Genomic DNA, 26,192 nt, shown 5'->3' with positions numbered 1-26,192 from the left:
AGTAATTGTGATGTGCTTGATGTTTAATAATACCAAAGGACTATAGAAATGTCAAAATTAAACATAAATCATGAAAACTGGAGCTCAGTATGGAATAATTTGAACTAAAATTATTGGTAGTACATATTTGCAGCTCTCCATACAAGTAGCAAAAGCCAGCAAGCATTTGTCTGAAAAGTACAGAGCATGATTTTCAAAATCATATTGTACTTTATTAGGAGAAGTAGCTAAATTTTATCAACTTATTATGAACGCCACTTAAGAAAGAAGAAAGAGTTTGGCTGTCTCAAAAAATCAAGATGGAATGGGTAGCTGGGACTTTAAAATAGAGAAATGGGTACTTCTGAATTTGTGGTGCTGTTATGCACATAGTACTAGTGTTGATATTTAGGCCCAAATCCTGCTGAAGCTCTGTTAATATTCAATAGGTTTTTGCCCTCAGATATCTTATGTAGTTCTAATTGACTATGTTGATTTTTATATTATATTATATTATATTATATTATATTATATTATGTTATATTTTTGGTTGCTTGACGATATTATTTGGTAGCTTTACTATAAAATATTCTTAAAGTTAATAGGTTACTAATATCTCAATAATCTCTTGAAGTAGATGTATATCATTAAAGGATATTAATAGATTTGCACTATTGAAAAGAAAGTTCTATCAACTATTAACAAGAAGAATTTACCTGCAGTCTTTATAAAATGGAGGGGCTTCTTTCAGTTCATGGGGATGTGACTAGAAGTCAGGAGGCCCCAGTTATAGTTTTAGTTTTACTACAGGATTCCAAAGTCTTTAGCTGTTATTTTACCAGATTGCATTGGCTTCCTCATTAGTAATGTGGAATAATGCTGCCTGTTGGTTCTGCGTAGCTGAAACTGTGACAAAGGTATGTTTCTCTTCTTGACTGTAGGTAGAGAACCAACCCCAAGACCTTGTACAACTGAAGAATTCAAGTGCAGTAATGGAAATTGCATTCCTTTACATTATGTCTGTGACAATTATGATGACTGTGGAGACCATTTTGATGAAATGGGCTGCAGTAAGTAATAATATCAATAGAATACAAAATTACAATGCTGTTGATATAATAATTTCTGAAACTGATAACAATACACGATTCGTCTTGAATAGCATACTCAGAAGTATTGATTTTTAATTAGCCTGTGCTGGGATTACCTAATTAGCCATGACAGTATCTTCTGTTTTCCTTCTTTTGGGGAAAACCCTATGAAATTCAGCATTCTGAACGGTCCGTTTTAGGCTTAAGAGTATTTATGCATCCAAAAAAAGGGTTTGATCTTGTTTTTGATGTTGTTTTGAAATGGGTTGCATTATGGAGGCAAGAACATCTGGATATTTCAATCATAATTGCAATAAGTCAACCTACGGAATTACTCATGGGCAGACTCTGAACTGACATATGTTGCTCTAGCCCTGTTAAAAACAAAAGTGTATTGAGATGCTTCTATTTTCCTGTTTACAAACATGACCGCAGAATTCTATAAGGACAACCAGTCCTTGGGCTGAAGGCCCTCTCGGATCCTATGCACAACTTTTATTAACTATGCATTATAAATTTACTAGCATCCATTTAGTTGCAAAAGCTTTGGCTTGAACTTTGAGGCAAGAGAGAGTATTTTCATGGAATCTGGAAAAATAAATTCCTAACTCGTTATATCAATATATAGACAGCTGCAGAGTGATAATATGAGCATGTACTTGCAATTCCAATTTGTCAGGCTTTGATGGTTCAAGTGAAAGTGTGCCAAATGATGCGCTGGGGATTTACAATCCAGCATGCTTGCAAAATGCAAATAACTCAGAAGCCTGTAGTGCAGTCCATTTTGAAGCAGCTGGTTTCTCTGTTCCACATACCATCCCAATGGTCTTTAGGCAATATAACTTAATGCAATGACTTGATGAAAACATAAAAGTATAAAAAGGATATGAAACAGTGCAAAACAGACACCTTCTGGCAGTTAGCATTCTGTTTGGAGATAGATGTGAATGCAGATCAGATGGTAACATTTGTAGCCTTCCCAACGTCTAATACCTGTGTTATAAAGAAAATAGAATGTGTGTGTGTGTGTGTGTGTGTACAATGAATTTATGCTTCTACATGTATATGAAATTGAGCTGTTTAAACTTAATTTAATCAGCACTGGAATGTGTATGTGTAAAGGAGATAATCAGCTTAATGTAATGGCTTTGCCATATGTCTGTATCTTTTTCTCATGCTTTGTCAATAAACACATATTATTTATCTTTTCTGCTTATATAACAGATTTGAGCTTGAAAGTACTTTGTGTATATGTAGAGTATGTCAGAATCAATAGAATTCTATATATACTTTGAGAAGAGTATAATTTTCATTATTTGTTACATACATAATAGTATCTATTATCCCTGAATTCACGGAATCACGGAGTTTTCAGAGTTGAGGGGACCTCTAGAGATCATCTAGTCCAACTCCCCTGCTAAAGCAGGATTGCCCAGAGCACATTACTCAGGACTGCATCCAGGCGGGTCTTGAAAATCCCCAGAGAAGGGGACTCCACAACCTCCCTGGGCAGCCTGTGCCAGTGCTCTGTCACCCTCACCGTAAGGAAGTTTTTCCGTGTATTTGAACGGAACTTCCTATGTTCTAACTTGTGCCCGTAATTGCCTTTTCCATTATAGCACCAGCTTTTACCACCCTCGTCTAGTTAGTTATGCCTCAGAGAACAGACATTCACGTTAATTGAATCTCAGGTAGGAAAAAAGGAAAGGAAACTAACGTCTACTTGAAAACCATTTTCAGTAATAACTATAAAAATTATGACACTGTCACCCTTAACACATTATTTTTTTGTTATAATTGTATAATTTACTTTTTTTTTCCCAGATCCTGGAACAGAGCGAAGTTGCGCAGAAAATATCTGTGAACATAACTGTACCAACCTGAATGAGGGAGGCTTTATCTGTTCCTGTAGGCCAGGGTACAAGGCCAGTGAAACTAACCGAAACTCCTGTGATGGTATTTTCAGTATTCTAAACATCTCACTAATCAAGTGTTCAGTGACCTGTCACTCCATCATTCTAATGTGACTAGCCATTTTTGCTTTCTAACAGGATTTTTATACATTTAGCAGATGCTTCCTGAAAAGTTTTGCTGCTGAATCATGTTTTCTAACATGCAGGCCTCATTCAACAAAGAACTGGCTCCACAGTTTAGACTTGTTATAAGCATTTGGTGGCTGTAGGTATATGTTTTTACTTTACTGTATGTAGGTTTTGTCACATCTTTGCAATCTTAAGGGCAGAAATTTGCTGTGTTTTTTTTTCCTTATTGAAAAAAAACTTACCGAGGGTCATACTCTCCTGTTCTGCTCCAGAACAGAACTCCAGTAAAGGTCTACTGTGCCATATTTTTGCCCTGGTTATATGCAGGTAAAATATGGTGAGGAGTCTATCCAAGACTATTGTTTATGGTCATGTAGTATAGTACCTTCACAGTTACCATTTCAGTATGATTTGATGAGAACACTTCTGTTTGCTGCTCCCAGCTTTTGTGGACAAATTGTGTAGTTTTATTAAACATGATCCAAGGCCACTCCTCCCTTTTTTTCCTACTGATATTGTTTCGGAGGACTAGGTATCTTTGCTTCAGCATTTCAAGAAGGCTTTGCTCTTGCATCTTGTTGTAGTCGTGCCTCATCTTTTGTCTTTCCTCGGTGATTTAACACAAGAGTACATGATCAAAAATGTCTCTCTGAAAAGCAATCTGATAAGCAGGAGCAATGCAGTTATTAGCAATCTGTAGTTAAGACAAGTTAAACAGTCGATGAGCAATGAGGGGTTCTGTTAGATAACAGATGCTGATGTTAAAGATCACTTATTAGGTCACTGATCTTTTAGAGCGTATGGGGAAGGGACAAACCTGCCACTTCATGGAATAAAGGTGACTAGCATGGGGAAGAAAGAGATTAAGCGCTACGTATCTTTTCTCTACTTATGTCTAGATATCAATGAGTGTGAGATCTTTGGAACATGCACCCAGGACTGCAAGAATTCCAAAGGAAGCTATGAATGTTTCTGTGCCGATGGCTTCAGGTCTGTGGGTGATCAACAAGGGAAACAGTGCGCAGCTAATGGTATGTTAACTGACAGCAAGATTGATTGCTACCTGTAAAAAGCAAGTTAATGAATACAATCCTCTCTTTTTTAGGAAGAGGATAATGAAACCAAGATTTATTCTTTAACATAATATTATCTGTGTATTCCACCTATTCCATAATCAGGAATAGAAGTGCTCATCTCTGCTTCCAATTGTAAATGTCAAAAATAATATCTTGATTTGGATGCCTGCCTTCCTTTCCCCTGAAATATTCTGCAAACAAAAACCTGCTTATCCTGTGGTTGTCATCAGAAGGAAATTCATGTTGCCTATTCTTGATGTTTAGGTTTTCTCAACAAAATAGTGATTCAGAAGAAAGTTGCATTAAACTGGTACAAATCAAAGGCAATTTAAAAACAGATTGCCATTCATTGTTCACGGACTGATGCACACAAACAGAAGGACTTTGGCTAATGTTTAACATCAATCATTAGCTCTTTATCATACCTCAGTGCAGCAACTACAGTGTGTGACAGTCATTGAATAAGTAGAGAAGTTGATTCAGAAAATAATATTAACAGGATAGCAGTAATAAAGAACTGAAGAAAATAGAAAAAAGTGACTATGTAGCAGTATTATGTAAAAGACGGAAACAATATTGTATTTAGAAAAGTACTTACACTTTAACAGCTTTAAGAGAAACATGATAGAAATGTGGTGTGCCTAGTCAAATAGTAAGATCTTCAGAACAGAATGCTTGTGACCAAAAGTGCGTGCTGCTGGAGGTCTTGAAATCTAAAAATTATTTGTAATATGGGAAATAATACAAGAAAACCAGGTCTCCAGGTTTCTAGTCCAGGGGCCTAATTCACCTGTAGTTTTGAATAGAAGTGACTTTCATCTGTTTCTTCTAAAAAGTGAAATACATGAAAGTAAAATTCGTGATCGTTTCCCAGGTAATCCTCCATTATTACTGCTGCCAGATAATGTACGAATTCGAAGATACAATATCTCATCAGAACAGTACTCTGACTATATTGATAACCAGGAGCGCATCCAAGCTCTGGATTATGATTGGGACCCTGAAGGAATAGGCCTGAGTGAGTATGTGTAGAACATTAATACTCAACCATGCAATGATGCATTTCTGCAGCATAGGTATTTAATTTACACTGGAAATCAAAATCGAATTAGATTAACTGGCCAGGTCTTGACTGAATGTGTCCCTCCCCTCTACTCATTCTTCAGCATTGGTGTGGTTCCTTTTAGTGCTTTAATTTAGTTTACCTGGGTTTTGTTCTGTTTTTTCCTTTTGTTTTGGTGCAAATTCAGCTGCGGAATTGTGGCTCTTTAGGATTATGCAGTAGTAGAGGATTGCTATAAATGAACCCATTCCTTTTCTTCTGCCTCTGCCAGTCCCCAAACCTGGCTCAAGTCTTGTAATAACTAATCCTTATACTAAGCAGGACTGGCCAATAGATTCTTATATTAGCTTATTATCTTTGTCTCTTTGTCAGCTTCCCTGCTTTTGCCTTTTTCACAGGGCCACTGTCCTGGGCCGTATTTGCTCCTTAATTCTCTCCATGACAGTCTAAAGTACTCTCAAAATCATGTGCAAAGGCTTCAAAGTGAAGACCCTCTACTCTTGAAAAAAGTGGTACATACTTCTTGATCATCTAGATCAAGATGATTCTAGATGTATATCTTACCTATGATGGATAGTTTAAAAATATACATACAAACACAATGTAATTTAGTTGAGCAGACAACTCTGTGTTATTCATAAATAAATGGGTCTGGTATCTTCACATAAGAGCCTCAGAAAGATTAGAATTTTCCAAAAATATGGAATAACTAGACATTAAAAATTAGCTTTGTCATCTTCTTTGAAGGTATTGTGTACTTCAGCATTCTGGGACAGGGTTCTGAGTTTGGAGCCATCAAACGTGCCTATCTGCCCACATTTGACAGCAGTAGAAACAATCCTACAAAGGAAGTTGACTTGAATCTCAAATACATAGTTAATCCTGATGGGTTAGCTGTTGACTGGGTTGGAAGGTAAGTGCACTGAAAAGCTAGAAAAATGCTGTACATTGAATGTGTCAAGAGTCTGATCAGGCAGTGCAAAATCCACTCTTTTCTTCCTTATGAACTGTGGCTGAAAATATCTAGTCTCAAGGTAGTTCATAAGAATATAGTAAGCTCTGTTTGCCCAGACAGCAGGTTAATAGGTCAAATGCATGTTGCTGACTGCATCACATATCCTCTGAGGAAACTTGCGTTGCTCCACAACTGGCAGATGAGTTGTGCACCAGTAAAGTGGTAATGCATTGGCCTTCACGTCAGAAGGATTCTTGTTCAAGGGCTCAGGTAAGCTCCAGGGAACAAGCTTTCGCTGTTGTTGGAAGACCTCTCCAATCCATAACAGAATTTGTCTTTTATCTCTGCTTCTTTCTTACCAGCCTTGGGCTATATGAGCTAATCCTAAAGCAGAAGCAGCTCTGAAGTCTGATGAACACGTGTTTTTTCAAAAAAAATGGTTATATTTTTGTGATTGTGTCTCAATTTTTTTTCTCTTTCTTGTTGGCTGTGGAATTTTTGGGGCTAAAACATGGCAATTTTTTAACTTAATTCTAGAAATCATGAGTTAACTGCTTATTTTCCCTCCCTTGGAAAAGAGCTGGGAGAAAGTCGGGCATGACTTGGGAGTTCGACTCTGATGTCAATCGTGTCATTTCTTATGGGCAATGTAACTGTTAAAGGATGTGGTGGACAGGCATAGCTGTAGTACATTTTTTATAATATTGAGAGGATCCCGATATTTGTAGATAGACACTATGAAATGTAGTCAGGATTCTATTTGAAGCTGAGTGGATGGAGGTTATAGAGATGAGTCAGTCTTCTGAATGCTGTTGAAAAATTTTGGATGTTCGTGGTAATGCAGTCAATATGGTGAAAAAGAATCATAGAATAGAAACATGGAATAGTTTGGATTGGAAGGAACTTTTAAAGGTTGTCTACTAAACCCCTCCCTGCAATGAGCAGGGACATCTTCAACTAGATCAGGTTGCTCAGAGCCCTGTCTAACCTGGATGTTTCCAGGGATTGGGTATCTACCATGGAATCACGGAGTTTCAGGGTTGGAAGGGACCTCTAGAGATCATCTAGTCCAACTCCCCTGGTAAAGCAGGATTACCTAGAGCACATTACTCAGGACTGCATCCAGGCGGGTCTTGAAAATCTCCAGAGAAGGGGACTCCACAACCTCCCTGGGCAGCCTGTGCCAGTGTTCTGTCATCCTCACCGTAAAGAAGTTTTTCTGTGTATTTGAACGGAACTTCCTATGTTCTAACTTGTGCCCATTACCCCTCGTCCTGTCACTGGGAACCATTGAAAAGAGCCTGGCTCCATCCTCCTTCAACCCACCTTTTAGATACTACTTGTATGCCATAATAAGGTCTCCCCTCAGCCTTCTCTTCTCCAGGCTAAAGAGTCCCAGCTCTTTCAGCCTTTCCTCATAAGGGAGATGCTCCAATCCCTTAATCCTCTTAGTTGCCCTTCACTGGACTCGCTCCAGCAGTTCCCTGTCCCTCTTGAACTGGGGAGCCCAAAACTGGACACACTATTCCAGTTGTGGCCTCACCAGTGCAGAGTAGAGGGGCAGAATGACCTCCTTTGACCTACTGGCCACACTCTTCCCTATGCAGCCCAGGATTCCATTGGCCTTTTTGGCAACAAAGGCACATTGCTGGGTCATGGATAATTTACTGTCTACTAGGACCCCCAGATCCTTCTCCTCAGAGCTGCTTCCCAGCAGGTCCGCCCCTAACCTATACTGGTGCTTTGCATTCTTCCTCCCCAGGTGCAGGACCTTGCACTTGCTTTTGTTGAACCTCGTTAGGTTCTTCTCTGCCCAGCTCTCCAGCCTGTCCAGGTCACGCTGGATGGCAGCACGGCCCTCTGGGGTGTCAGCCACCCCACCCAGTTTGGTATCATCAGTGAACTCACTGAGGATATACTCTGTCCCCTCATCCAGGTCATTAATGAATATATTGAACAAAATTGGTCCGAGTATTGACCCCTGGGGGACACCACTGGTTACAGGCCTCCAACTAGACTCTGTGCCGCTGATCACAACCCTCTGAGTTCTGTCCCGCAGACAACTCTCAATCCACCTCGCTGTCATCTCATCTAGCCCATACTTCCTCAGGTTCCTAATGAGGATGTTATGGGAGACAGTGTCAAAAGCCTTGTTAAAGTCAAGGTAGATGACATCCACGACTCTCACCTCATCCAGCCAACCAGTTATAACGTCATAGAAAGCTATCAGATTGGTCAAGCATGATTTACCCTTGGTAAATCCATGTTGACCACTTCCAGTAACTTCCCGTTCCTCAACGTGTTTGGAGATGACATGGAGAATGAGTCGCTCCATTACCTTCCCAGGGACAGAGACGAGACTAACCGGTCTGTAGTTCCCTGGGTCCTCCTTCTTGCCTTTTTGAAGATCGGAGTGATGTCAGCCTTCCTCCAGTCCTCAAGCACCTCTCGTGTTCCCCATGACCTTTCAAAGACGATGGAGAGTGGTCTAGCAAGAACATCCGCCAGCTCTCTCAGCGCTTGCGGATGCATGCCATCAGGGCCCATGGACTTATGAATGTCCAGCTTGGCCACGTGGTCTCTGACCCAGTCCTTCTCAACTGAGGGAAAATTTTCCTCTCTCCAGACCTTCCCCCTTGTCTCCAGGGTATGGGATTTGTGAGGGACAGCTTTAGCAGTGAAGACCAAAGAAAAGAAGGCATTCGGTAACTCTGCCTTCTCTGTGTCTTCCACCACTAGGGCACCAGTCTCATTCATCAGTGGGCCTACATTTTCCTTTTACTATTTATATACTGAAAGAATCTCTTCTTATTGTCTTTAACTGCAGTTAAAGACACCACCCCTCTGGGCAACCTGTTTCAGTGTTTCACCACCCTCATTGTAAAAAATTTCTCCCTTATATCTAGTCTAAATCCATCCAATTTTAGTTTAAAACCATTATGCCTTGCTCTATTGCAATAGGCCCTGCTAAAAAGTTTGTCCACAACTTTCCTGTAGGACCCGTTTGGGTACTAAAAGTCCACAATAAGGTCTCGCCAGAGTCTTCTCTTCTCCAGGCTGAACAGGTCCGTGTCTCTCCTGTGCTGAGGGCTCCACAGCTGGATGCAGTACTCCAGATGGGGTCTCATGAGAGCAGAGTGAAGTTGGGTTGCCCCGACTCAGGTGCAAGACCCTGAACTTGGCCTTGTTGAACATCATGAGGTTCACATGGGCCCACTTCTCAAGTTTGTCCAGGTCTCTCTGGGTGGCATCCTGTCCTTCAGGTCTGTCAACCACACCACTCAGCTTGGTGTCATCCACAAACTTGCTGAGGATGCACTCCATCGCACTGTCTATGTCATTGATGAAAATATTAAACAGTACTGGTCCGTACAGTCCCCTGATGGACACCACTTGTCACTGATCTCCATCTGGGCATTGAGTCATTGACTACTACCCTCTGGATGCGACCATCCAACCAATTCCTCATCCACCGAACAGTCCACCCATCAAATCCATATCACTCCAGTTTGGAGAGAAGGATGTTGTCAAAGGTCTTACGGAAGTGCAGAGAGACGACATCCGTAGCTCTTCCCTCCTCCACTGATGTAGTCACTCCATCATAGAAGGCCACTAGGTCAGGCAGGACTTGTCCTTCGTGAAGCTATGCTGGCTGTCTCAGATCACCTCCCTGTCCTCCATGTGCCTTAGCATAGCTTCTAGAAGGATCTAGAATCATAGAATGGTTTAGGTTGGAAGGGACCTTGAAGATCATCGAGTTCCAACCCCCCTGCCATAGGTAGGGACACTTCCCACTAGACCAGGTTGCCCAAGGCCACGTCCAGCCTGGCCTTGAACACCTCCAGGGATGGGGCCTCAACAACCTCTCTGGGCAACCTGTTCCAGTGCCTTACCACCCTCAAAGTGAAAAACTTCTTCCTAATGTTTAATCAGAACCTGCCCTCTTCCAGTTTAAAGCCATCCCCCCTCATCCTATCGCTACATGCGCTAGTAAAAAGTCCTTCCCCAGCTCTCCTGTAGGCCCCCTTTAGGTACTGGGAGGCCGCAATAAGATCTCCCCGGATGTTAACATCATAGTAAAGCATGACATTTCTGGAAAGCTGACAAATAAAAGGAGGAACCTAGCTATCTGCTTCCCTTCTGTCACGTGGTGATCAACTAAGTGGGTGAATAATTCACCCTTTATGTCCTCAATCAAAATATGATTGGAAGGTGCTTAAGATCTGGATTGTGGCTAAGTGGCACTTTTAACTCTGAATTGGGTTTGTGGCAACAGAGATCTTTTTTTTCTTCCTAATGATTCAAAAAGCTATTGTATGAGTAGGCAAAGAATGGGGAAAGACTTATTCCAGTTTGGGGCCTGATATGTAGCTTTCGATTACCTAGACTCTTTGTGTTAGGTGATGTATGCTGTGTTAGGTGTTGTGTCCTATGAAATAGTTATGGAGTTGCTCTTGCAGTATGTCATCCTGCTATCTAGAGCAGGATAAAGCCAGTCTGGCTGAAGTGATTCACTAGCCTCAAAAATTGTGCCAGCCATGATGGAAAAGAAGTGGCAAACTATATCTTTTCTTCCAGCAGTTTTTAAATACAAGATAGATGTATTAAGGTTTGGGCTAGCCTTCAGTCTTAGGGTTGTTTTGCTGTTTTCTTTGTGAACTGCAGGCCACCCAGAGAACAAAATGTCTTTGAGGGCAGAAGGGAGTGTCTGAATGTCTGTTGACAAATCTATATGGTCATGACAGCAAGGATGAAGGGTATATATCACCAGCATCCTGGTGAGGCTAGCATCTTCAGCACTTCAAACATAGTGTTACGCTGATTCTAGAACAATGTTGAAATGTATTTTAAACATGTTTAAGTATCTGCACATTATGTAAAAGCTGATACATGTGTTTTGAGACACTTAGTCCTTCCTCCCATCTGCAAAATAGGAATTTTCTTAGATTCCCAACCCAATTGTGAGATCATTTATTCCATCAGAAGGCACTGTGTGATTAGTGACTGCATAATAATAAGTATGTTTATTACCTAAGGTGAAAAAAATAATAAAGCCATGGTGATAAAGATAAGCAAAATTCAAGGAAGAGCAGACTGACTGCACTGTTTGTAAGGACTAAAGGCATTTGTGTCTGAGGTGGTAACAATTTATTTATTAACATCTCTGTCAGAGAACAAAAGTCTAGAGAGGAGCTGTGGACTAATAAGCTGGATACTTTCAGAGTTGCCGTATAAATTACACGGTAGACAAATTTTATATTTGTAATGAACCTCATTGTCTCCAGGAAAACTGAATCTTTAAAGATGCTTATCAGCCACCTCTGGTGCTTAAAAGTAACAATAAAAGTTCTCAGTAGCCCTTTAATGAAGATTATTTGACAGGGAACAGAGGCAGCTGCAGAAACTTTGTCAGAGGAGAAAACTGGTGAGCCAACAGATCACATTTGCTAAACTCATCTGTATTTAGGGTCTGTATGTTTCAGACTGAAAAAGTTCACATGTAATCAATACAGCTTCATTATAATAATTTTGTTCGGGTTTGATAAAGCCTGTCTTCTTAAAAAGATGTTTTTTTTTATTCCTCTCCCAAGTATAAACTATTTACTTTTGGAATGTTTTGTGTTTTATGTAATTCAGACATCTTTACTGGACTGATGCAGGGACTAATCGCATAGAGGTGGCAAAATTAGATGGACGGTACAGAAAGTGGCTTATCTTTTCTTTACTGGATCAACCAGCAGCTATTGCTGTCAATCCAAAACGTGGGTAAGTACTACAGGACCTCCCAGAATTATTTTCAATGCTATTCAATACCAAAACCCCCTGCAATGGCAAACTGTACAGGAAAGACTAAGGAAATGCTTTCTGGAGTTTCCTTTTGCTAACGTTAGGAGATTTGTGTACGTGGGAAAGTATTTTAGGAAGAGATTTCATATGGGTGCTTGTGTTAGTGACAACACCAGGTAGGTGAAATTAAAAACTCCTTTCTACAGTATTGTGTGCCTACCAAATTTCTGTTGCTACTGAAATAGGGAAATTGATGGGAATGTCTCTTTAGCAGCTCCAAGCAATACAGACATAGCCTCCTTCACAGTGGAAAGAAATATAAATGCACTGGAACATTCAACAGCTGTGCTTGCTACATCTTGAATTATAGCGATATTTCCTTCTCCCAGCTGGAGTAAAGCAGCACAGTTCCCTGAAGTCATCTGGGCTCTGCAGCTTTATCATGGCTGATGGATGGTCAGTGTTCACAGTCATTTTTCTTTCACTGTGAATGAGGAACTGTCATTAAAACCAAATCAGGACACAAGATGCAAACATTCTTCTTTCAGTATTTATCTTCTGTACTTCAAACAAGCTTGTGTGGTGAACTCTGTGACTTTACTGATCACATCTGCAAAACATAGGTTGCTGAACATGTTCCACAACTGACCTTTTCCATGAAACTCCAAAGGATAATCACGGTGACCAAATTCTGAACTATATTAAATTCTGGTTCTGTCCTTTCAGGCTCATGTATTGGACTGACTGGGGAAGGCAGCCAAAGATTGAATGTGCCTGGATGGATGGACAACAAAGACAAACTCTGGTCTCTGAAGACCTTGGCTGGCCAACAGGTCTTTCTATTGACTATTTGAACAATGATAGGATCTATTGGAGTGATTCTAAAGAAAATATTATCGAATCCATGAGACCTGATGGGACAGACAGAACTGTAGTATTACATGGAGGTAAGAACTTATTATGCAATTAATATAGTAGTAAACAAGATATATGTTAACAAGCACTTGGGCTTCACAAGTGGGGCTAGATTCAGGAGCTTTTTAAAGAGTAAGTCTTGGTAGTGTTTTCTCCACCTTTATGCAGTGATAAAGTTCAGAGCTCGTGATGCCTGGTAACTAGATTCCCTGAGGTAATTTACATAACCCAAATAGGGGACAATGTGGAAAATTGGATTCTTGCTTTTTTAATGTATTTTATCAAGCATCTGCAGGTACAGCAGCATGAAGTGGTCAGGTACATGAAGATGTATATATATCGCTGCAAATGTCTTAAAATGAAAGGACTGTATGATAATATTTAAGCTGAAGAAGAACAGCAGTTTTGTCGCTACTGCTAGAGATTTGCTTGTTGACAGTCTATTGTTTGGTTCCTTTGAGAAGTAGGCAGTCCATACAGCCTTGATGTCTTTGAAGGCCATTTATATTGGATAGCTAAAGAACGAGGAGAAGTCTGGAAGAAAGACAAATTTGGAAATGGAGAAAACGTGAAAGTGCTGACTGTAAATCCATGGCTTACTCAAGTGCGTGTCTATCACCAGCACAGATACAATCAGTCAGGTAGGTAATCAGCATCCTGGTGAGCCATTCCTTGCTGTGAGATCAAAGTTGGTATTGATGTCTTCAAAGAGCTTAGTAATCTTCTGATAATGCATCTATCAGTATGTGATAATATTCACTTCTGAAAACCTAAACACGTAACAGAGGCTGGCAAGTGTTTTCTGCATACCCAAAGTGAAATCAACAGTGGAATAACACACACTGCTCTTTAGAGTCTCTTAGTTCTAAGTTATGACCCTGTCCCTGCTCTTCTTTCCCTCCATCATGGAATTGTTATAGAGGTGGCAGTCACAATATGAATTTATCCTGGTAACATACAAAGTGCTGGCCACTTAAATACGCACCTTGGAGGCAGTATTAAGCTATGACATGTCCACAGTAATCACGGGGAAGGATGTCCAGAGGAACATCCAGTATACCCCTCTTAAAGGTGTTCTAGCTTTCAGAATCAGAAAGCTCCATGTTGCTTGGAGATGTTCAGTTTCTTCTTGGTGCTACGCTGGCTCCCAACAGTCATAGTCTCTCCCTTAAGACTGTAAGAAAAGCCAGAGAGAAGGTTTTGATATAAATGTGGTATTTGGGCATCAGTTGTTTTAAAAAAAATGGATCTAGAGTTGGTTAGATTTTTGGTGTGTGATATTGATGAGCTACACTGCTGACTAGGGAATTGCCCTATCGTACCTCAGTAATGTGCTACATTGGTTCTTCAACTGTCTTTATCACTTTTTTTGCAGTGCCTAATCCTTGTAAAGATGTCTGCAGCCACCTTTGCTTGCTGAGACCGGGAGGGTACACCTGCACTTGTCCTCAAGGGACTCGATTCATAGAAGGCAGCAGCACAGAGTGTGATGCAGGTAGAATAATTTGTCAAACAGGAGACGAAAGCAAAGGAAGCTTTTCTTTAGGAATGCAAATTCATTACTGAATTAGAAATACGGAGGGATGAGCTAGCTGATATAATATATGCTAGTAAATCAGGACACCTGGCTTTTATTCTCAGCCATCACTGATTTGTGGTCACCTTGTGCATTTAATTTAATCTTTTTGCCTGTCATTTGTAAAGTGGATATGGATTTATCACTCCAACCAGCACAGACTCAGCTGCAAAATTTTTCACAGTTTCTGATTTTTGTTTTTAAATTCCAAAATATTTTATTTTCTTTTTTTTTTTTTCAAATGAACTGATTTCAGAACTAGAGAATTTCTGACAAATTATGGCTTACAATTATGTTTACAATTCTGTACAAGATAATGTTTGATCAATATAATACCATACAATAGAAACTCGAAACAAAAGCTTACAGAATTCACAGTGTGAACAGAAATAGCTTCTAGATAATTATCATGCACTGGAAAGCCCTTTAAGCACTAGAATTTAGTGCTTGGTTGTTGCATTGCAGCAGAGCCCCCCCAGTGCTTCCAGGAGCACCAATAAAATAGAATTGCTCAGCCTTTCCTGAGAAGAAAGAGCACACCACTGCAGGATTTCTATCTCTCTAACTGAGAGTCTGCATTCTTAGCTTACAGTGATGTGGGTGGTAGCCAAATGTCCTTGTACTTGTCCTTCCAACATATCTCTAATAAATTATGCTTTATAACATTGTCTGGCATCTTTTCTATGGTTAATCTTCTCTGAATCGTCTTATTTTTGCATTAAAAAAGAAAATTTCATATTTTTTTTACACTGCCTTACCTCTAAATTACATTTGCTTAGTAATTGTTAAAGCTTTTTCCTATTGCCACATGGTGTGAGCTGCAGAAAGAGGAGCTAGTAATATGATGTAATAGCAAATGGAAGCGTGCAATACATGTTTAAATTAGGGATAAATAACACTGTTGATTGCATTTGCTGTTTTCCATGTATTACTCTGAGGACACTGCATTTGTTATTCGTTGCTGAAACTGATTTACATAAAACTTCCAGGAATTAAGAAAAGTGTGCTTGACCTTATTTTGAGGAAAAGGAGGAGAAAGCAAATAGGATATACAGTACTGTCTCCATTTTTGAAATTCAGTTTTCATCTTGACTTTAAGCAATATTTTTAGCCAGTGAACTGTGACTGCCATAATTGACATACTGACCAAATACAGCTTTTTTGTATACATTTGGGTTATTTGATCTTTCCCCCATATTGCATCTACTGAGAACCACAGCCTGTAAGACCTCTGCATTTCCCCTTTTTGTATCCCATTTATTTGAAGGGAGTTTTACCTGTAAGGAACATTGTAGCAATAGACTTCCTCTACCTCTGGCTGATAAAAAATTTATGACAGAAGTATGATGATCTAACTTATCAGTATAAGACAGACTGTCAAAGTCCATCCTTAATTTATAGCCTATAATGATGTCTCAGATCCAGAGCTTTTCCTATGTATCTGACAGCATATCCTGAACTCTTACTGAAGGCTAGTACAACTTAAAGAAATTTCACTTTTTTTTCATTTGAGTCAGCATTAGAATAATGTCAGAACCTTTGTAGCTCTGTGTTTGGGCCAGCTGAGGCAGCACTGCCACTTGGGCACCTCAGGGCTCCTGGAGTGCAGCTGAGACACTGGCATGATGAACAGGCTTCTGTGCTACCTGGTGCCAAGCCATCACTCTCTGCTCTGAACTGACAGAAAACGCTGAAGACTTTGTTTCTCTTTCATTCTCACTGTCAGGATGTATGAGAGTTTAGAGGGCCCTCCTGTATGCGCATTTCCATCTGCCGCTTTTCTTCATAAGCGAACATGTCATAGTTTGGCCCTCTTTGTGCAACTTCACCTGGTTGGATGGAAGAGTCTGGGCAAAGGAGATAAAGTGTTGCTGCTTTCTGAATGGAGAGGTTTGAAGGGTGGTGGTGGGCTGCATTGCATGGGCAAAAGAAAGCGATAGGACTTACAGCATTTGAATTTTCTATGCCTACCTTTACTGAATAAGTCATAGTTCTCTGGCAACAGGTTTTACTTTAATAAAAATAAGATAATTTGGCAGAAAAATAAATATAAGAGCAACAAATGCATGTGCTATTAAAAGCAAAGCTTCTGAAAGCCTGTGAGATTACATACACAAGTTCTGTAGAGATAAATAAAATTCTCTATGGTAATATTTCTTTTGTTGAAGATGTCTTGATAACACCTACGTGCCTTTTGAATTTTGCAGCTATCGAATCCCCTCCCACAATGCCACCAGCATGCAGGTGCATGTATGGAGGAACATGCTATATAGATGAAAGTGGTCTTCCAAAATGCAAGTAAGTCAGTATGTTGTTAGGGTAGTCCTGGGTCAGATTGTGCTGATTTTGTCTCACAAAAAAAATTAAACTCTTTGAAATGTGTTGGAAGTGCTTCTGAAGATGTCATACATCTGCAGTAGCATTTTTGTAACAATCATATAAAAACACATATATGCATAAAAATATCAGCAAATAAGAAATATAAATGCATGAGTTTGGAAAAAAAAACCCAAAACAACAAACAACCCGGAAAGGCAAACCTCTGAAGATTCTAGTAGAAGGTTATATAACCCCAAAAATGTAACAATGAAGTGTAATACTCAGCAAATATAGCTATGAACAGCCAGTAGGTGCCACCGATGCTCCACTGAAACCAAATCTTTTGACTTCAGTGACTAGTTTTCTGACTCAGCACTTCTCCCCCCCACTTTTAATTCTATGAAAACAGCAGGTGTACTATATTTACAGTCAGTGAAATATATAGTTACTGAGCATGAAGGTAAAATTTGTGGCATGTAGATAAACATTACAGAATATAAAAACAAAGCTGAGATCCTAGACTTAATAAAAGCCATTCAGTCAGCTGTCCTTACATTTACAGGTGTCCTTATGGCTACACTGGGAATTATTGTGAAATAGGATTGTCAAAGGGAGTGCCTCCTGGAACAAGTAAGCTTCAAGTATATATTGCACTTGATATTTTGAGCGAAAGAATGTACAATACCTCACTATGGTACCTGTTCAGGGTCAAACTTATAATTCTCTGGGCTCTTTTTTACACTGAGCTATGCTTGCTTGAATGTTGCTTATTCTTCTGTCTTTGATAGCAGCAGTAGCAGTGTTGCTGACAGTCATACTAATCATAATAATTGGAGTGTTAGCGGTTGGAGGCTTTTTTAACTACAGACGAACAGGCTCCCTTTTACCAGCGCTTCCCAAACTACCAAGGTATGTTTTGAAGGCTTTCATAGCTGGAGTGTCTGTGCACTGAAAATGTATGTTTCTTCCTAAATGTTTCTGAAAAATCCACTTTGTTTGCTGTGTGCTCGTTCTGTTGGAATATGGGAAGTGCAGTGTTGCAGTAATTCCAGTGGATTTTTGTTTCCATGCAATATCATAGCTGATCATTATTTTGTGACAAAAGACTATTGTAAAAGTCATCTACATTCTAAATTAGCTTTTAAATAACGAGCAATATAGAAGACTATTTACCAGATCTGGAACTGGATATTCAGTTCAAAAAGGTACAAAAGACCATAGTTATATATGTTTTAATTTTTTATAAAACTGAGTCGGAAGATGATTCTGGTGAAGAGATCTTTTTAACATTGAAAGGCCGAGCTCGTCTGCAACACTGTATTCATCTGTTTAAAAATAATATGGGGCATGTGCAGTGAACTTCTCTGTTTCCAGTGCCTGGTCTTTCTGTCGGTTCCTGCTCTTCTGACAGCCATACCGTCCAGTGAAAACCAGCTTTGTGAAATATAATTTAAAAATATTTTATGTTTTAAATCAAAGGAAAATGAAGAAAAATATTTGTAATTATTTTAATTTTTTTAAAAGAGATGTCAGAATATGATGTGTTGAATTTTTTTAGCTTTAAGTAAATTATCTATTTTTAAAGGCATAAAGCTGCATCTTCATAGTCTTTGCACCAATTTCACAGTAGTAGCTCATAAATCAGTGTAATTAAATCATTGTACTCAGTAATGTGGATGTAGCTATAACTGCTTCCTCTCTGGAGGATTACACTGAACTAATTAAATTTATTTATGGCTTGACGTAGTTAAATAGGGGCAAAATTTTTGTCCAGATCCATACTGCAGGACAAAGAGTTTGTAAGAGATCTCCAAGCTCCTCACCGAAATCCCTGTTTCTTGCTTTCTTGAAGGGAAATTTTCTGCATCGTCAGATAGTCAACAAGTAGAAATTTTAATGCACTGACTTGAGCTTTACTGTTCAACAATACTTTTCATATAAGTTATGAGGCCATGTGAAATGGAGATGTCAGTTTTTCATCTGTGAGGCTTGATTAACAGTTTTAATTTCTGCCATGAATATGCTGCCATTGCTCAATCCCTCTTTAAATTGTAATACCTGTGCTGCAGAGTTAACCCAAGCTATAGCTTAGCTGTTACGGTTAACATGGGACTTGCCTATGTACAGGAATCATAGCTAAGGTTTAATTTTTTTTAAACTGAACCAGCTGATGCCTACAGGGCCAACTGGTAAAGCTGTACAATGCACTGGCTATAGGCAAGAGTTTTAGCACAAGCCAGCTCCAATCATGACATACAAATGGAAAGATTATTTCAATATTTCTGTCTTCCTTCAAGTTAGGCAAATTTGACAAAATTAACTCAAAAGTTAACTCTGCAGTGGATTTGTAGTTGCACGTTTTTGGGGAGTTGCATGCTCAGAGTTGTGTGCAAAAGGTCCTGTATTTGGCTACTCACTACTGTCTTTCACTGCTGCTATTATTTTGAGCCTGACGATGTTCTTTCAGCTTATTTCCAATATTTCTCATGCAAATCTAATGTGCACTTGCGGTTACTGTAAATCTACATGCAGATTGAACATTTGCTTATGTGAAAACAGTATCCTGTAGGTAGATTCATGATTTGCATGCATAAACATCTTTAGTATAGGTGTCATTGGAATTATATCCACAAATTTGTATGCCATTTCCGCTGCATTTTTTAAAAATCAGTTTCAATGAATTTGAATAACTGAGTGGATTTATGCATTTGTCTGTAAATCAACACTGAAGTAAGAGTAGTCAAAATGTGGGTAAATTTGGGGAAATTGTAATTCATTGAGTCCATTTCATGTCTACATGGACACACATAAAGATAGGAAAGATAATTCTGAATGGGCTAAGAGGTTAAAAAATCTGTTGAACTCACGCAGGAATATTGCCCTTGCTAGTTGGTTTATAGCCAGTAAAAATTCCAAGTGATAATTATGCTTAGAAGAACAACTAGGAGAATCAGTTTTATAAGCTCTCCTTCTGTATAATCTGTTCCTTTTTTTTTTTTTTTTGTAGTTTAAGCAGTCTTGTAAAATCTACTGAAAATGGCAATGGGGTGACTTTCCGATCTGGAGCAGATGTGAGTATGGACATAGGTGTCTCTGGCTTTGGAGGAGACTCTGCTATAGACAGAGCAATGCAAATGGTAAGGTTTATTTCTGAAATGATTTTTAAGAATTGTGGTCTTCTAATGTCATTTTTAGCTGATAGTCTTTTATGAAAAAAGATAGTGAGATGATAAGTGTGTTCTAGAAAAAGAAGTGAACATTGATTGATAGTTCCCTGAAATAGATTTTTGTAAATTGAAGGTAAGGACAAATGCAGGCTGTTCTTCAAAATAATGTGACTTTTTTCAAGATTTATGTGGTAGTAATTAAGTTGATTACTGCCTTTCATATTTCAGCATATTCATGGACTATATGGGAAATAAATAGGCAAACGAAAATATTGTAATAAGGAAATTTTTTGAGGAATTTTTTTGAACACAAAGGCTTGTGTTCCATAGAATGGGCTAAAATGTGTGGTTTTCAAATCCACGCTGTATGTTAGAAACTTCAGAGGTAAAACTCAGGCCTAATCACAGGATACAGCACTTTGCACAACAAATTATAAATTGGACAGTTTCTTATTTTAGCAAGTTTAAACAAATCATGTTTAATAGTTTTGGGGACATCATAAAGTGTAACTCTACTTCATCCATGTTTTGTTATGCACATCTGAGAAATAGCACATCCTTGTGTTTCCTATAGTGCATAGTTTTCCAAGGAAAAAATATTGCTCTGTTTACCACAAAAGTACAATGTACAAAAGATTTTTACTTACAGCAAACAGATCACAGGTATGTTTGAATAATAAGCAGGTGCTGCAAAGTCTACACTGGAAAATCCCTAAACTTTTGAAGTTAAAGATAAATTACAGACTTAACTGACAGTAAATTAATAGGAAATGAAACAGCTAGCGAAGATAAGCTCATAATATATGACCTTTTTCTAGATGAAGAAACACACTCTTTGTTAAAACTAGGCAGCTTGTGTCATGAAATAACCACATGAACATTTCAGTAAATATTCAATCCTTAGGCTAGAATATTACCTCAAATCTTTTTCATGCATGACAAACTACAGTACTTTCCATTTTCTGGCCTAATACTGACATAGAATCATAGAATTATAGAATAGTATTGGTTGGAAGGGACCTTGAAGATCATCTAGTACCAACCCTCCTGCCATAGGCAGGGACACCTCTCACTAGACCAGGTTGCTCAAAGCCCCATCCAATCTGGCCTTGAACACCTCCAGGGATGGGGCATCTACAGCTTCTCTGGGCAACCTGTTCCAGTGCCTCACCACCCTCAGAGTGAAAAAAGTCTTCCTGATCTCTAATGTAAATCTACCCTCCTTTAGTTTGAAGCCATTACCCCGCACCCTATCACTACATGCCCTTGCAAAAAGTCCCTCTCCAGCTGTCTTGTAAGCCCCCTTCAGATACTGGAAGGCTGCTATGAGGTCTCCCCAGAGCCTTCTCTTTTCCAGGCTGAACAACCCCTGTTGTCAGCCTGTCCTCATAGGAGAGGTGGTCCAGTGCTCTGATTATCTTCATGGTCCTCCTCTGGACCTGCTCTAACAGGTCTATGTCCTTCTTGTGCTGAGGACTCCAAAGTTGGATGCAGTTCTCCAGGTGGAGTCTCACCAGAGCCAAGTAGAGGGGTAGAATCATCTCTCTTGACCTGCTGGCCACGCTTCTTTTGATGCAGCCCAGGATGCGGTTGGCTTTCTGGGCTGCGAGCACACATTGTCATCAGCCAGCACGCCCAAGTCCTTCTCCTCAGGGCTGCTCTCAATGCTTTCTCTGCCAAGCCTGTATTTGTGCTTAGGATCGCTGTGACCCAGGTGCAGGACCTTGCATTTGGCCTGGTTGAAATTACTCCTTGTCCTATCACTACACTCCTCAATAAAGAGACCCTCCCCATCTTTCTTGTAGGTTCCCTTTACATACTGAAGTCCAGCTGATGCAGTTTTTACATTGCTAACAACAGGTCTGGATATAGGCACCGTAGCTGCAGCTCAGGGTTTGGCACAATATCTGTGAAGTAGCTGCTATCCACACAGTGGTCTTCGTGCATGGGCAAAGTATTGATTTATAATAAGATATGTGCTAAAAACTGTGAAACTTTTTATTTCTGACATAACTCGTATGTTATAACTAGGGATGCACTTACTGCTTTGTCTCAAAAAATATAGCAATCTCCCTGCTGGGACAAAATGAATGAATCCTATTCTTTTATATTTCAGATAGTGCTTATTAATTTGTATATCAATTTGAAGTCTCTAAAATGAAATCTTTATTTTGGGATTATACTTCCTTTGATATCTCTTCCCTGTTGAAGGTGTGATTTGTGAGAGTAATTTTTCCTCATCATGAAATACTTTGAGTCGGTTATTGAAATGTGGGGTTTTTTTTTGTCCAGCTAGGAAATGGAGTAATATTGGAACAATTAGTGGTGTAGGCTGCTAAGTCAGGGAGTGAAATAATGGATAATAAACTAATGTTTTGATTTTAACAGATGCTAGATTTTGTCTAAGGCTATGTGAAAGTAAACATGCATTGTTCCCTGAGATTAAGAATTGGACTATAATTCCTAGGAATATGGATGTGTTTATTGCACTGCAGTTGTTATTTTGGGCTTTGTTCCTTCATAGAATGAAAACTTTGCAGTGGAGTCAGGGAAACAGCCGATCACATTTGAAAATCCAATGTATGCAACCAGAGATGGTGGAGCCAGCACAGCCAGTGCAGTTACAGTCATTCGGGCAACACATGTAAGAGAAACTTAGGATTGACTTTCATCTTTCATTTTCCTTTATGACCTTCTTTTCTTCTTTGAAGAACATTGATTTTCCTTTTTCTCCTACAGGTAGCAGCATCTGGTAGTGAGGAAAAAGAAAATTTTGAAAATCCTGTGTATGCCTCTGTGATATCTGCTAGTCCGAAGGAACCCCCTCAGAGTACAGATGCACCTCAGGTAGGATGTACAAAGGCTTTAAGGCTGTCTTGTTTGTTACGTGCTCCAAATCAGGGAAATTTAATTGTTAGGGAAGCTGCAATATAGTTTCAATTCTGTTTAAATAATGCCATGGAGTTGGCACATAATCTGCATCAAGTTCAACTAACTGGACCATATTCACAAGACTTACAAAAGCTGGTCAGGAACAGTTTGATAAGAGAAAAGCAGTGCAAGCACAGAATTGCCCAGGGCACACAGTAAGGATCTAGTTGGATCAAACCCTCTCTTCTTCCCGGCCCATCCAGTTATTTTGAAGCAAACAGATTGGAACAGAGAGTTTTGTTTCACTGTTTGTTGTTCTTCATTTTGAGGGGAGATACTAGTCTGAAAAATGTAAGGTAACTGCTGTAAATTGTCATTGCTCCCCAGCAGAAATTGTTATAACTAAGGCTTTACTTCAGAATTTAACAATTATTTGTAAACCCCTAATGAGTTTTACCTTGACAGAGGCAGCAGAGTGTGGGTTGTTTTTTTTTTTCTCTCCCCCCCCCCTCCCCCCCGATAAGAAGAGAAAACCCAAGAAAAATTACATTTTGGTTTAAAACAGTGAAAACCCAGGGGGTTTTTTTTGGTACAAAAAATTGAAATAAGAAATTTAGTCAGTGTACTGTCATCATTTTTTTTCACATATATTTGTAATTTTTTCGATATTTAAAAGTGCTAGCAAGGACATTAAGACACTTGTTCTATGTGTTCTTATAGGACATTTTAACAATAAAGATCAAAGTATTGCCTCATCTAGTTTATTCATGATTCATGGAAGATACATTTTTATGTCTTAAAAAACATCTGAATGAGCTGATGATGGCTTGTTTACAGGACTATTTTCACACATTGTGCACTAAAAAGCACCTCTGATGAGCTTTGAAATGACAGCTCTGTCAACCTGTGGTGGTTTCATGTCCCTCAGTAATTGCTCTCGTGTTGTTTTCAAGACAATTTTTTTCCTCTTTGACCTATTTGTCTGGAATGATAGACTTCCACGAATTAATGTAGTCACTTTTATTGCCTTCTGGCCTAGCCTCGTGAATACTGCTTTAGGTAAAATAACCATAACTGGTTATCTAAAAGAAAAGAAAGTTGGGTCTCATGCTTAGAATTACAATATGGTAATGTAAGAACATACAGCTGAAACCACTGAGTTAGCAGTCAGTGGAAGTGAAATACACCAACAGTGATATCAGTTTCCAGAGAAGTTGCGAGAAAAATGTCTAAAGTTCTAATAATTTTTATGTTTCAGGAGTCAAAGTGGAGTTTCTTCAAGAGAAAAATGAAACAAAACACAAATTTTGAAAACCCAATATATGCGGAGGTATTGCTTAATATTGTATAATTCTATTTTTCAGTTAATGTACTGCTGGACTTTGTTCTTGCTTTCATAGGATAAACATTATGGGTATATTCTGCTGCTATGTGAAGCAGCACAGAAATTCCAGCCCAAGTCAAGGTAGGACTGAAGTGGTTTTGACAAAAGTTATAAAGTCTCGTGCAGAATGAGGTCTTCAGCAGGCGTCCAGCTCAGGCAGCAGAACTGTGTTGCCCACATCTCTGCTTTCCCAGCCCAAGCACTGTGGCCTGCTCCTGCTCTGGGATCTCAGGTGCTAATTTCAGCTTGCTGGTGCATTCTGGTACAGCTCAGGGACCCAGTGCAAGCAGGAGGCTATTGCACTGCATTAGGAGTGAAGCGTCCGTTTCTGCTTTCTCAGTTCTGGCTTCAGCACTGCACAAAAATTGAATAGCTCTGTGTACTGCAGCCCTGTTTCTATACTAGCCCTATTTTTTTCATCCATGCAGTTGGATGAGACAGTTCTCTTAAGATGGTGTGCCAGCGAGTGGTATGTGTGCCAGAGGAATTCTCCCCTCTCTTGGGCATGAAAGTTTGGAGTTCTACTAAGTTGAGCCAGTAATTCCAGCCCTTTTCATCTTACAGTTTAAAATTTCCAGGTGGCCTAAGTGACTTAAGAACCTCAGTCACACGGTCACATGACTAAAACTAACTGCTTTTTTTGAAGAATTTAGATTTCTAATGCTTGAACAAGGTGAGAGAGTGCATTCAAGAAGCCAAGGATTCATTTCCCCAACACTAATTATTGTAACTATTTACAAACAGCAGTAGTGCCAATGTTATCTACATTCACATATGTGCATATAGACATAACAAGCTACTCCTCACATTAAGCATTAAAATAGAAGTCCCAAAGTGTGGAGTATCTTTGTAGTAGTGTATTGGCTTGGCTGTACCATCTGAGGTGAAATTAGCATTTAATTTTTGTTACAGGTGGTGATGTGCAGGAATAACTTATACCATGACACTTGACTTTAGCAAAATACTTGTATATTTATTTAACATTTCTGAAAGTTAAGGTTGCATGTTTTGTACACTAGAATGTACCTAGAATGTTCCTTATGGGGAACGACTGAGGGATCTGGGGTTGTTTAGCCTGAAGAAGAGGAGGCTGAGGGGAGACCTTATCACCCTCTACAACTACCTGAAAGGAGGTTTTAGAGAGATGGGAGCTGACCTCTTCTCCCTGGCGACAAGTGATAGGACAAGAGGAAACGGGTTCAAGTTATGTCAGGGCAGGTTTAGATTGGATATTAGGAAGCATTTTTTCACTGAAAGGGTTATTAAACATTGGAATAGGCTGCCCAGAGAGGTGGTGGATTCACCATCCCTGGAGGTGTTTAAGAAAAGGGTAGATGAGGTGCTTAGGGACATGGTTTAGGAGTGGTGGTGTTTTTATCAGGGTAGATTAACGGTTGGACTTGATGATCTTAAAGGTCCCTTCCAACCTCACTAATTCTATGATTCTATGATTCTATGTAAACTTGGATTTTATGATTATTGTTTCAGATGGAAAAGGAAAAGCAACAGGGCACAGAAAATGTCCCTACCCGTTCTCCTTCACTGCCTCCCAAGATTACTCTGAAGAGAGACCAACCATTAGCTTATACAGCAACAGAGGATACATTTAAAGACACCGCCAATCTTGTTAAAGAGGACTCTGTGGTATAAGTAGGTAACTGATTTAGGGAAAATTAGACACATCCATTTGCACATATATTTTTTATAAACAGAAGAGTAAGGTTCACATTCAAATGCTTTATAAAAATATATACGTCTTAGCCAATGGCTGGAGATGTATGTTGAAACTATGCCTTGTTTTTTGACAAATGCCAATTGCTATTTTTATGAACAATTATCATGATGTACTATATGTATATCTTTGCACTGAAGCTGTCTGAAAGTAATGTTATAAATATATTGTACATTTGTAAATTTTTGAAAGATTATCTTGTTCGGTGATATTGCTAGTAGAAATCTGTATGGAA

At 39.2% G+C, this 26,192-nt stretch overlaps 1 protein-coding gene across 1 annotated transcript in view; it reads left to right on the top strand.

Moving 5' to 3' along the window:
• The window catches only part of LRP2 (LDL receptor related protein 2), a gene marked incomplete at both ends in the record, with an annotated part of 131,999 nt that extends 106,124 nt beyond the window's left edge, over positions 1–25,875 (top strand). The window contains 17 exon segments of the mRNA XM_082483721.1: positions 921–1,049; positions 2,895–3,026; positions 4,012–4,143; positions 5,063–5,206; positions 5,999–6,164; positions 11,844–11,972; positions 12,720–12,940; positions 13,373–13,549; positions 14,284–14,403; positions 16,692–16,782; positions 17,366–17,433; positions 17,592–17,712; positions 19,811–19,940; positions 22,495–22,614; positions 22,710–22,817; positions 24,100–24,171; positions 25,714–25,875. Coding sequence (XP_082339847.1) covers positions 921–1,049; positions 2,895–3,026; positions 4,012–4,143; positions 5,063–5,206; positions 5,999–6,164; positions 11,844–11,972; positions 12,720–12,940; positions 13,373–13,549; positions 14,284–14,403; positions 16,692–16,782; positions 17,366–17,433; positions 17,592–17,712; positions 19,811–19,940; positions 22,495–22,614; positions 22,710–22,817; positions 24,100–24,171; positions 25,714–25,875 — 2,222 coding nt within the window.
• Between the last annotated feature and the right edge of the window lie 317 nt (positions 25,876–26,192).

Source organism: Vanellus vanellus (genome assembly GCF_965231255.1).
Source record: "Vanellus vanellus genome assembly, chromosome: 5".
Classification (NCBI taxonomy): Eukaryota; Metazoa; Chordata; class Aves; order Charadriiformes; family Charadriidae; genus Vanellus; species Vanellus vanellus.
This window is presented reverse-complemented; position numbering and strand designations above follow the sequence as displayed.